This window comes from Anomaloglossus baeobatrachus, chromosome 5, assembly GCF_048569485.1.
Source record: "Anomaloglossus baeobatrachus isolate aAnoBae1 chromosome 5, aAnoBae1.hap1, whole genome shotgun sequence".
NCBI lineage: Eukaryota > Metazoa > Chordata > Amphibia > Anura > Aromobatidae > Anomaloglossus > Anomaloglossus baeobatrachus.
The window spans coordinates 262,737,133-262,750,463 of record NC_134357.1 but is presented as its reverse complement, the minus strand read 5'-3'; the positions used below and the strand labels follow the sequence as shown (position 1 = coordinate 262,750,463).

At 46.9% G+C, this 13,331-nt stretch overlaps 1 protein-coding gene across 2 annotated transcripts in view; it reads left to right on the top strand.

Annotated features, from left to right (window-relative positions):
• Window positions 1-13,331, top strand: part of LOC142311200 (uncharacterized) — a 28,193-nt gene that overhangs the window by 486 nt on the left and 14,376 nt on the right. For both annotated transcript variants that reach the window (XM_075349396.1, XM_075349395.1), the window contains exons 2-5: window positions 5,285-5,436; window positions 5,632-5,790; window positions 7,080-7,203; window positions 7,301-7,383. In XM_075349396.1, coding sequence (XP_075205511.1) covers window positions 5,359-5,436; window positions 5,632-5,790; window positions 7,080-7,203; window positions 7,301-7,383 — 444 coding nt within the window. In that variant the 5' untranslated portion in view covers window positions 5,285-5,358. The remainder of the gene's footprint in view (window positions 1-5,284; window positions 5,437-5,631; window positions 5,791-7,079; window positions 7,204-7,300; window positions 7,384-13,331) is intronic.

The following is a 13,331-nucleotide window of genomic DNA, read 5'->3' as shown; positions in this document are numbered from 1 at the left end:
TGGGACTGTATGCTGGCTGATGCTGAAGGGATAGGTAATTGTTATTTACATGGGACTGTATGCTGGCTGATGCAGAAGGGAGGAGGAATTATGTTATTTACATGGGACTGTATGCTGGCTGGTGTTGAAGGGAGGAGGGATTAAGTTAATTACATTGGACTGTATGCTGGCTGATGCTGAAGGGATATGTAATTTATTTATGTGGGACTGTATACTGGATGGTGTATAAGGGGGGGAATTATGTTATTTACATGGGACTGTATGCTGGCTGGTGCTGGAGGGAGGAGGAATTGTTATTTACATGGGACTGTATGCTGGCTGGTGTTCAAGGGAGAAGGGACTATGTTATTTACATGGGACTGTATGCTGGCTGGTGCTGAAGGTATAGGTAATTGTTATTTACGTGTGACTGTACACTGGATGGTGTATAAGGGAGAAGGAATTATGTTTGCATGGGACTGTATGCTGGCTGGAGGGAGGAGGAATTTACATGGGACTGTATGCTGGCTGGTGCTGAAGGGAGGAATTATGTTATTTACATGGGACTGTATACAGGCTGGTGCTGAAGGAAGGGGGAATTATGTTATTTACATGAGACAGTATACTGGATGGTGTATAAGGGAGGGGGGAATTATGTTATTTACATGGGACTGTATGCTGGCTGGTGCTGGAGGGAGGAGGAATTATTTACATGGGCTTGCTGGTACTGAAGGGAGGAATTATGTTATTTACATGGGACTGTATGCTGGCTGGTGCTGGAGGGAGGAGGAATTATGTTATTTACATGGGACTGTATGCTGGCTGGTGCTGGAGGGAGGAGGAATTATTTACATGGGCTTGCTGGTACTGAAGGGAGGAATTATGTTATTTACATGGGACTGTATGCTGGCTGGTGCTGGAGGGAGGAGGAATTATGTTATTTACATGGGACTGTATGCTGGCTGGTGCTGGAGGGAGGAGGAATTATGTTATTTACATGGGACTGTATGCTGGCTGGTGCTGAAGGTATCGGTAAGTGTTATTTACGTGTGACTGTACACTGGATGGTGTATAAGGGAGAAGGAATTATTATTTACATGGGCTTGCTGGTGCTGAAGGGAGGAATTATGTTATTTACATGGGACTGTATACTGTCTAGTGCTGAAGGGGAGGTTGTTATTTACATGATACTGTGAGCTGGATGGTGCAGAAGGGGGGTTATGTTATTTACATGGTGCTGGATGGTGTTGAAGGGATTATTTATATGGGATTGTATGCTTTCTGGTCCTGAAGGGAGGAGGAATTGTTATTTACATGGGACTGTATACTGGCTGGTGCTGAAGGGAAGGGTTATTTACATGGGACTGCATGCTTTCTGGTGCTGAAGGGAGAGAGGAATTATGTTATTTATCTGGAATTTATGCTGGTGTCACGCACGGACTTGGGGAAGGTCTGGCGTGAGGCAAGACAAACAACAAACAGGAGTTCATCACAACAAACAAGGGGTACATCGGGGACACTTTAACAATGTTGGGCCCTGGCGCTAGGGAGGGGGAAGATGGGATACCTCCTGCACTCATATGCAGCTGTACCCTACTCTCCTAGCCAGTCCCAAAACGGCTGTCGCTGAGCAGGATACCTGAAGCCCTGAGAGACCCTGTAACACCCCTGACTAGTGAGCCAGCAGGTGAGAATCGATAGTCCCACCGCTGCACGAACACAACAAGAAGGGAAGGTGCGACAGACAGGGGAAACCACAAACGATAAAGCTAAACTTCAAGGCTACAGTCAGACACCATGACTGCAGCCTACACCGATTCACACAGCAAAGGCTCCAGCAGCTCCTTCCACCTCGAGGCCTAGCTCCAGAATAACCGGTGCCCTCTAGTGGGAGATGTGACCATATATAGAGGAAGGGAATGGTCACCAATCGGAAGCGCCTGAGGCCATTAGTCACAAGCTGCTGAAAGCAAAACTGACATTAACCCTTTAAGCACCAAAGAAAAGAGAATCTGTTTAATGTGAGGAGTGTCAAATGGCACAGAGAGACTGGCCCAGATCCTGTCACAAGTCTCTAAATGCTGAGAGATGATCATGAGAGCTGGCTGGTGCTGAAGGAAAGAGGAATTGTGATATTTACGTGGGACTGTATGTTGGCTGGTGCTGAAGGAAGGAGGAATTATGGTATGTACGTGGGACTATGTTGGCTGGTGCTGAAGGGAGGAATGATTATTTACATGGGACTGTATGCTGGCTGGTGCTGAAGGGAGGAAGAATTATGGTATTTACATGGGACTGTATGCTGGCTGGTGCTGGGGAGAGGAGGAATTATGGTATGTATGTGGGACTGTACGCTGGCTGCGGCTGAAGGGAGGAGGAATTATGTTATTTGCATGGGACTGTATGGTGGCTGGTGCTGGAGGAAGGAGGCATTATGGTACTTACGTGGGACTGTATGCTGGCTGTGGCTGAAGGGAGGAGGAATTATGCTATTTACATGGGACTGTATGGTGGCTGGTGCTGGAGGAAGAGGAATTATAGTACTTACGTGGGACTGTATGCTGGTTGGTGCTGAAGGGAGGAGGACTGTAGTAAGATTTCTCATATAGGGAACGTGACGGCTTGCCATGATTTAGACAAGTTGCGGTGTCCCATCCATCCTGCCCCAGCTCTGCCCATTTTGATGGAGGTGTTAGAAACTTTCACGAAAATGCCAAAAGTCTCAAGATTTACTCACATCTCTTAGTTGTGACTTTTCAAAACCTTTACGCTAGAATTCTGGCATGAAATCTTTGATGACCTGGCCCTTATTTTTACATTTATTAAAATTGTAAAGTAGAGACAGTAACAAATATATAAATATGAATGAGGTATTTACAGTGCCTTAAAAAAACTATTCACACCCAGTGAACTTTTCCACATAATGTCCCCGCGATGCTCCGGCTTCCAGGTCCTCAGTGCAGTGAATAATCAATGGATATAATGAGCGGGGGTCAGAAGCGGGAGGCAGCAGAGGAGAAGAAAACAGCGCTGGATACAGGTGAATATAGAACATATTTTTATTTCACAGACCCGTGCTTTCTCCGGTCCGTGTCACACTGATGTCACACGGATCACATCAGCCTGCGATCCGTGTGACACCCGCGCTATCGGAGAAAAAACTGACATGTCTGTGTGTGCATGCGTGGTCACACGGTCCGTGTGAAAACACGGATCTGTGAGTAACTCCAGAGAATAACATGGGTACGTGTTTCATCCATATTAAAAACTTATTTCACATGTACCTGAAACACGAAAGTCTGAAAAGGACCCAAATGTTTTATTGGGATTTTATGTGAAATACCAAAGCTAAGTAGGAAGTATTTGTGAAGTGTAAAGGAAATGATACATGGATTTTCTAAATATTTTAAAAATATACAGTGCCTTGCGAAAGTATTCGGCCCCCTTGAATTTTTCAACCTTTTCCCACATTTCAGGCTTCAAACATAAAGATAAAAATTTTAATGTTATGGTAAAGAATCAACAAGTGGGACACAATTGTGAAGTTGAACGATATTTATTGCTTATTTTAAACTTTTTTAAAAAATAAATAACTGAAAAGTGGGGCGTGCAATATTATTCGTCCCCTTTACTTTCAGTGCAGAAAACTCACTCCAGAAGTTGATTGAGGATCTCTGAATGATCCAATGTTGTCCTAAATGACTGATGATGATAAATATAATCCACCCGTGTGTAATCAAGTCTCCGTATAACTGCACCTGCTCTGTGATGCTCTCTGTGCTTTACACAGAACACTGAGACTATCATGAAGACCAAGGAACACAACAGGCAGGTCCGTGATACTGTTGTGGAGAAGTTTAAAGCCGGATTTGGTTACAAAAAGATTTCCAAAACCTTAAACATCCCAAGGTGCACTGTGCAGGCAATCATATTGAAATGGAAGGAGTATCATACCACTGCAATCTACAATCTACCAAGACCGGCCGTCCATCCAAACTTTCATCTCAAACAAGGAGAAGACTGATCATAGATTCAGCCAAGAGGCCCATGATCACTCTGGATGAACTGCAGAGATCTACAGCTGAGGAGGGAGAGTCTGTCCATAGGACAACAATCATTCATACACTGCACAAATCTGGCCTTTATGGGAGAGTGGCAAGGAGAAAGCCATTTCTCAAAGATATTCATAAAAATGTTGTTTAAAGTTTGCCACAAGCCAACTGGGAGAACCACCAAACAAGTGGAAGGAGGTGCTCTGGTCAGATGAAACCAAAATCGAACTATTTGGGCACAATGCCAAACGATATGTTTGACGTAAAAGCAACACCACTCATCACCCTGAACACACCATACCCACTATCAAACATGGTGGCAGCATCAAGGTTTGTGCCTGCTTTTCTTCAGCATCGACAGGGAAGATGGTTAAAATTGATGGGAAGATGGATGGAGCCAAATACAGGACCATTCTTGAAGAAACCCTGTTGGAGTCTACAAAAGACCTAAGACTGGGACGGAAAATTGTCTTCCAACAACACAATGATCCCAAACATAAAGCAAAATCTACAATGGAATGGTTCACATATAAACGTATCCAGGTGTTGGAAGGGCCAAGTCACAGTCCAGACCTGAATCCAATCGAGAATCTGTGGAAAGAGCTGAAAACTGCTGTTCACAAACGCTCTCCATCCAACCTCACTCAGCTCCAGCTGTTTGCAAAGGAAGAATGGGCAAGAATTTCAGTCTCTCGATGTGCAAAACTGATAGAGACATACCCCAAGTGACTTGCAGCTGTAATCGCAGCAAAAGGTGGCGCTACAAAGTATTAAATTAAAGGGGCCGAATAATATTGCATGCCCCACTTTTCAGTTATTTATTCTTTAAAAAAGTTTACACAATAAATTTTGTTCAACTTCACAATTGTGTGTCACTTGTTGTTGATTCTTCACCTTAATATTAAAAATGTTATCTATGTTTGAAGCCTGAAATGTGGGAAAAGGTTGAAAAATTCAAGATGGCCGAATACTTTTGCAAGGCACTGTAAATCTGAAAATTGTGCCGTTCATTTGCATTCAGCCCCTTGTTGTCACCTAATTAGTAAGTTAAGTCCACCTGTGTGTATTTTATTGTTACTATAACCCCAGCTGTTCTGTGAAGGCCACAGAGGTTTGTTTGAGAACATTAGGGATCATACAGGTTCATGGAAACCAAGGACCATAGAAAAGATTATTGGGATAGTTTCCTAAATCTACACTTGCTTATTTATTAAAACTAAAATCAAATATCTAATCCTATGCTCTTTTCTCAGGTAATACTCTTACAGTATAGTCTCCATATGGTCTTCTCCACAAGTCGCTGACTCTTGTGACTGATCCATTGAGGATGGACTTGGACAGGACAAAGATAACTGAAACGATATTCAACATCACCTTAGAGATTATCTACCTGCTGACTGGAGAGGTAAGGGTAAACTTGCATTAAAGTCACATGACAGCTTTTTCTTTGGAATAAAACATGAATCCTGAACGATATTTGTGATTCTGGAAATGTCTTTGGGGGAGTCCCATTAGGAATCCCCTCCACCTTGCTTACGGATATGTAGTTTGTATGAATGACGTCTGATCCCTGCATAGTGATGTTTGGCTTTTCTTGAAGGATTATATTGTTGTGAAGAAGACATCTAGTCATGGTCAAGGATGGAGCAGAATCCAGAGCCCTATGGTAGAGCCTCCAGCTAACTCCTTACCTGTGAAGAACAATGATCAGAAGATCCTAGACCTCACCAACAAGATCATTGAACTGCTGACTGGAGAGGTGACATTGCTGACAATACTGAGACTTCATTTTATACAGTAATACTGTAAGGCATGTGACTAGTAGGGTTTACCCGGTACCAGGTAAACCCCCAGAAGATGTAACAACACACAGGGGTCACGATACAATGGAGGTTCCTGCTGCTAGGGAGAGGGGTGAGGAGGCAATTCCTGAACTCTCCTCAATTTGATTCCTGAACTCCCTAGCATCCCTATACAGGTTCTTGCAGCCTGTTGCCGATTCGGATACCTTAAGGCCTCAGCTAGCCCTACACTCAACCTGGCTAGTGAGTAGGCTGGCAAGATCACTAGTCTCGCCACTACAATACAGAAACACAAGGGTAGGAATACAAACGGGAAATAGATATACAAAGGAAAAACACTCCAGGCAGCTTCAGTGCAGCAAACCCCACTGTTGCACTCAACAAGACAAACTTCCTCCAGAGCAGGCTCCTTCCAAAGTGGACCACATAGAAATGAGGGATTCAGTTTCTATCACAGGTATCATGTGATCAGATCACATGCCTTTAAATAGCGAAGGAGAATGATCCCAAAGAGCCGCACCTGAGATAGGAAGCAGCCAGCAAGGCCTGTGACCTTCTAACATCAGATTCACAGACCCCAAGCGAGATACACTTATGACAAATACTTGGGATAATGTTCATGGATAAAGATTGTAAAATTGTGTGTCCTACTTGTGCAGAGGATGGAAGACAAGACCGTTCTACAGTACTGAAGACCATGGACAAAATCTTTATAAGCAGAATTCTTCACTTGTTACTGAATTCAATGCCAGATTTCTGCCTTTTATCAGGTTTGATGAAGAATCTCATAGGTAAATCAATAGGAAGTGGTCATCATCAGCACTTTCTGTCTTCAATCTTCTGCACAAGTTTCTTGGACAAAGTGATGATGACCACTTCTACCTGTAGGACAACTGATGCAGTTTAGTGTATGACCTACTGAGCTTCATGCCAATCGTTAAACCCTGTACATAGGGAAACTGTCTGTATTGCACTTCTCCATTTAAATACCACTCTCCATGACTGACAGCAGCATTTGAGTGGTTAAAAAGGAGCAACTGAAGCTAGCTCTGGCTGCTGCTACTACTGGTAGATGCTGGCTGTGTAACACAGCTGGCATCTGACAGGTATGTGTCAGGCTCAGTTCCTGAGCTCATTCCATACATCTGCAGTGATAAGACAATTTTATGTGATATTGTTAACGGAGATTGCTGCAAGCACCATACCCTCTCTTATTGTCTAGCTTAACTTTCATTGTGTGTGTCAGGTTTTTATAAGGTGTCAGGATGTCACTGTCTATTTCTCCATGGAAGAGTGGGAGTACGTAGAAGAACACAGGGATCGCTATACGTTTTTAATCATGGAGGATCACCAGCCCCTGACATTACTAGGTAAGAAAAGGCTTTCCTTGATGGTTTGGTAGGATACCTAAATCCCTCCATCTGATCAGTACAAATAAATCATGTATTCGGTCACTGTCTCCTACAGACGGAGCCAGTATGAGGTCCCCAAGTGCCCTGTGTTCCCAAGATTGTCTGGAGGAAAATCTCAGTTTTGGACATGATCATAAGGTAGAGGCATCCGATGTCTCACTACATTTTTCATATGAAGGAGAAAGTGTGGATGTTTCACAGTTAATTCAATATCATTATATTATATTATATTATATAAGTTTTAAAGGGTTATTTAAACAAGCAAAAAAATCCCAGCGTGCTGAATGGATTAGAGTGGGGGTACGCATGCTTGGCTTCTGCTCCATCCAATTGTCGATGGGATTGCTGGAGGCAGCCAAATACAGTACTCGGCTTTCTCCAACAGTGCCCTAAACAATAACTTGGCAGAGGTTGAGCGCAATGTCAGCTTCATTCAGGATGGGCTGCAAAGCACTATTCTTCGGTTCTAGAACCCCGATGTCAGAAATGCCGGGAGTCCCTGCAATCGGACCCCCATTGATTAGCAAGTTGTGCCATTCTTTAAAGAGGCTGTCCATATGATAGATCATCATTTTGAGTTCGGTGTGGGTATGACACCTGGCACCATCCCTGATCAGCTGGAAACTGCTGGAACTAAGCAATGAATAGGGCTGAGCACAAGAGCTCCATACATTACAAGTGAATTAGTCATGAAATATAATACTAGTAATCAATCTCATGCAATTTTGGGTCCGTTGTGTTCCTCTTCTTATGTCTTATTTTCTGCCAATATGGGTTTGAACTGATTGGTGTTGGCCCCCACCAATTTCATATTGACGATATATCTCCTAACCCTTTTTACTAGGCTATGACATGTCATCTGATCTTTTTTGGGAGCTTGCAGACTGAAAAAATAGTGAATGGCTATATATTATGCAAACGTTTTTGGCAATTGTGCGAAAAAAATGCTGCTAACATCAGGGAGGCATCTATCTCTAAACGTATACAGCACGACAATGACCCTCAATGGTAGTGTCATTAAGGGCCGTTGCACACATCCGGCATTTCGCTGGATGCCGGATCCGGCACGCATGCAGTACAGTACATTCATTTACAGTGGAAGCGCGACACCATGCGGTTGTGTGCTTCATGCAAAACCGCATTTGTCCACATGGTGTCGCGCTTCCTCTGTAAATGAATCTACTGTCCTGCATGCGTGCCGGATCCGGCATCCGGCGAAATGCCGGATGTATGAAACGGGCCTAAGAAAGATTTTCAGGGGGCGTGTCCTAGACATGGTGGCGTGAGGAAGCTTACCTCCAGAGCTCCTGCGCCCACAGCTTAATTCTACAGATTACCGCGGTCCCTCCGCATCCAGGATGGCCCCCAAGAAAAGACCGGGTGGTGCCCCCACCTCCGCATCCCCCGGAGGGAGCCAGAAGTCCCAGGGGAGCCTCTCCAGATACCTGGCGGGGCCGGGCCGGGAGCTCCCGCCGGCGGCCCAGGACAAGATGGCGCCGGCGTCCCTGCAGCGTTCCCCGGCTGGGGATTCCCCTGGTGCGACCCGGCGCCCGCCCACAGCCTCTGCAGCTCGGGCGTCTGGTGAAGGGGAGAAACGAGCGAACGCCACAGCAGTGAGACCGGCGGCTGCAGAACAAGGTATAGAGGCGTGGAGGAGGGGGGGACCCACAGGCCCGGCCACACAGCTTGTCACGGAGGAGACAGAGGAGGCCTCGACATCCGGGGGATCACCAGTGCTGGGATTCCCTTTGTCCCTCTGCACCCCAGGTACACCCCCTTCTCTGGGGCAAGCAGAAGACCCCTTGATGACAGGCGACCAGCCCCCTGGCCCCTCTCGGGATGACTTGCAGGCTTTGAGAGAGCTTATATTGGCCCTCCCCAGCAAAAAAGATCTGGAGGATGTGGTGGCCAGAATAGAATCCTCCCAGCAGGTGGCGCTGACTACCCTGAGAGAGGAAATGGTGGTGCTGGAAGATAGAATAGAGGCAACAGAGCAAGCACAGGAGTCCCTGGAGGTTAGAATGGAAAGGATTGAACGGGACTGTGAGTCTTCTAATGCCCGCATTAGGGAGCTTGCTCTGCTATTGGACGATCAAGAAAATAGGGGCAGAAGAAATAATATAAGGCTGAAGGGAATTCCGGAGGACTGGCCCCAAGATATGCTGCGCACCAAAGTCTTATCTATATTCAATCAAGTCACTGATCGCCCACCTGAGGCCGCCTATCTCTTTGACAGAATTCATAGGGTCGCAAGGCCCGGCCCCAGATCTGCTTCCTTCCCCAGAGACGTATTATGTCGCTTGCATTACTATGGGGACAGAGAGAGGATTCTTCAGGGAGCCTGGTCGCGTGGCTCTGTGGAAGTAGATGGGGCTGTGGTGAAGCTATTCCCGGATGTCTCTGGCCGCACACTATATATGAGACGGTTGCTTCACCCCCTTTTGCTCAAAATCAAAGAGGCAGGCGCCTCGTACAGATGGGGCCACCCCTTTCATCTGATTGTCCGCAAGGGGGACACCGTGTTCCCATTGAGGAGGCACTCTGAGCTTTCAAAGTTGTATGACTTTCTTGGAATACCAGACTGCTCAATCCCGGACTGGATGGAGTGGGAACCTCAGGCCCCAACTGGACGGCGAAGGAGGAGGGATGATGTCCAATCCTCCCACTGTGATGATCTTGGAGGGTCATGAAATCTCTCGGTTGTTGATGGGTCGGGGAAGTGACCAAAGTGATGGCTGGGTGGTCGGGAGAGGAGTATGGTTGGGGGTTGCCTGGGGGTGTCCCCTGACCTCCTTGCTCCGCTGGCAAGGGTTCTGGCCGTTCGATGGGCCCAACAGACCACAGCGTACTGACTTACGTTCAATGTAACTTTAATCTGTTGACGTTGGGTCATTTGTGGGGGGGGCGGGGGGGGGGTGTTTGCATTTCCGTCTTGGGTGGGTGGGACCGCGGGAGGTTAAGTTGACAGACCCCCCCTCGTTTGGTCGGGGTCCGGGTCACTAAGCATACATAAGTGAGGCGCGGGTTGGAGCTCTGGCCACATGTCAGTTCTTGTCCCTAACTATCCCTAAGCAGTTTCTGGGCTGGTCCCTGGTACTGCGTGCGGCAAAACTGCTGCTTTTCCACTCTCTGCCTTTCCACCTTTTGCTCTTCTACTTCTTTCTCTTTCCCCTGCTAAAGGGTCTCTGCTTTCGCTTATCTACATCCTCTCTACTCTCCCTCTTCCACTCATCCGTTTCCCCCCTCCTTTCCTTCCCCCCGTTTTTTTTTTGTTTTTTTTTTGCTGGGGTGTAATTTGTTGTTCGTTTTTCCAGAGGTCAGTGACGGAGTATGACGAAGCAGAAACAAGCCGAGCTTCGGGTGGGCTCACTGAATGTTAAGGGTCTTCACAGCCCGGAGAAACGGTCTATTCTCCTGAACCTACTATGGAAAAACAGAATTCAGGTCGCTTTCCTCCAAGAAACACACTACTGTGAGGCAAAACCATACAAACTTGCTGATAGAAGGTATCCTGTAGTGCATCATTCACCCTCCCCTGACTCTAGATCCAGGGGCACGAGCATCTTAATGTCCAGTACGCTCCCATGGGAACTGTTGGACTCTCGATCGGATGATCAGGGAAGGCTTCTGATGCTTAAGGGACGCATTGCTACACAGACTTTCACTTTTGTGGCGGTCTACTTGCCAAATTCGGGTCAATGCCCTACATTGCTGCGTTACCTTGAGCAGATAGAGGAATTCTCTGAGGGTACTCTGGTCTTCGGGGGTGACTTTAATGTTGTGTTGGAGCCGCCGAGGGATAGCTCCAAAGGGGTGTCCAGTGTGCCACATTCGGCACTACGTCGCTTGCGACGGGGTTTACATGACCATCAACTAATAGACACTTGGCGATTGATGCACCCATCAGACAAAGATTTTTCATTTTACTCGGCAGCGCATGATTGCTACTCCAGGTTAGACCTCATTTTCCTTAAACATGGGGATCTACATTCTCTGGTGGCTTCCTCAATCGAGTGCATATCATTCTCTGATCACGCCTTGATCACAATAACTCTATCCCTCGGCTACCCCATCGGGAGGCAGAGTCAATGGACCCTGAACACTTCGCTACTCGATGAACCGGTGACGATGCAGGAAATAAGGGATGCCTTGAGGGAATATTTCAGTGGCAGTGGGGGGGGGGGGGGGTGTCCCCGGGCATAGTCTGGGAGGCACACAAATGTGTGGTGAGGGGTCTGTTTATCAAACATGGGGCACGCTTGAAGAGAGAAAGAGAAGCTAGGGCTACATCCCTTTTGGCAGACATTAGAGAGCTGGAGGCAATTCACAAGGGGTCTCTGGGAGGGGATGTGGGGGCCATTTTGGTCAAGAAGAGGGAGGAACTGAGGACCCTACTATGCTGTAAAGCTAGGGGAACATTGGCTAGGTGTAGACGGCATTTCTATGAATTTGGCAATAAGAGTGGCAGGACCCTGGCTAGAGCTCTGAGGACTCAGAGAGCGAGAGGATATGTCTCTAAGGTGCACATCGCGGGAGATAGGTGGGCTACTTTGCCGAAAGACATTGCCTCCGCTTTTAAAGATTTCTTTACTGCCCTCTATGCAATTGATGAGGGGCGGTCTGAGAGGGCCAGGACGGAGTTGCGTAGCCGTATACGGATGTACATCGCGGACTCCGGCTTGGGACATCTCAAGCCGGAGGCTGCGGCCGATCTGGAAAGACCCATCTCGGAGGAGGAATACTGGTCTGCACTTAAAAAATCCCCCACAGGCAAGGCTCCTGGCCCGGATGGTTTCCCTCTGCTCTATTACAAAAAGTTGGATTCCATTTTGATTTCCCCATTTCTCTCAGCATTCAACCATGGCCCACATTCTGAAGCTGCTCCCTTGCCAAGGGATACCCTAGCTGCTAATATAGTTGTCATCCCTAAAGAGGGCAAAGATCCTTCGTTGTGCTCTAGTTACCGACCCATTTCCCTCCTCAACACAGACCTGAAGCTCTTCACTAGGATTCTTTCGGATAGACTTACCCCTTTGCTTGGGGAGATTGTTCACCCTGACCAGGCCGGGTTCATGACGGGTAGGGAAGCAATGGACAACAAGACTAAGGCGTTGAACATAATACACAAGGCTAAATCCGATGGGCTGCCTTTGATGCTTCTGTCGACCGACGCAGAAAAAGCGTTCGACAGAGTTAACTGGATTTTTATGGAGGAGGTCCTGCGGGCTGTGGGGTTGGGGAGTAGGATGCTTGCTTGGATATGTTCCCTGTACAGCATCCCTTCGGCAGCAGTCAGGGTGAACGGTCTCCTTTCAGAGAGGTTTCCCATTCGCAATGGAACAAGACAGGGTTGTCCTCTCTCGCCCTTGATTTTCATATTGACTCTGGAACCCCTGCTCAGTCGGATCAGAGGCAACATTAACATTTCGGGCCCTAACGTCTCAGGTTCTACTTATAAAATCGCGGCTTATGCGGACGATTTGCTTTTTTTCATTACCAACCCTCGGGTTTCCCTCCCTAATCTTCTGAGAGAGTTGGAAACATACTCCTCTCTATCTAACTTTAGAATTAATATGTCAAAATCGGAGGCCCTAAATATATCTCTTCCTCCTGAGCAAGTCACATCGCTACAATCCGCGTTCGAGTTTAGGTGGGCTAGCCAGTCCTTGAAGTATTTGGGCGTCCAGTTGGCTGCGGACTCTAGTCAAATTTACAAGTTGAATTTTCACCCGCTCCTGCAATCAATTAGAAAAGACTGCGCTAACTGGGGGAAGGGCTACTTCACATGGTTCGGGAGATGTGCAATACTGAAGATGAATATCCTGCCACGTCTCTTATACCTCTTTCAATCCTTGCCGATTAGGATCCCTAGCTCTTTCTTCAAGGAACTGGCCTCTTTACAGATCAAATTTATCTGGGCCAACAAACCGGCGAGACTCTCCCGGTCTCTTTTGTGCAGACCTAAGATTAGGGGAGGCCTGGGTATCCCAGACCTTAAAAAGTACTATTTGGCCACGCATATGGTTAGGGTATTGGACTGGTGCCGCCATTCCAGCACAAAGCCGTGGGTGGCCCTAGAACAGAGC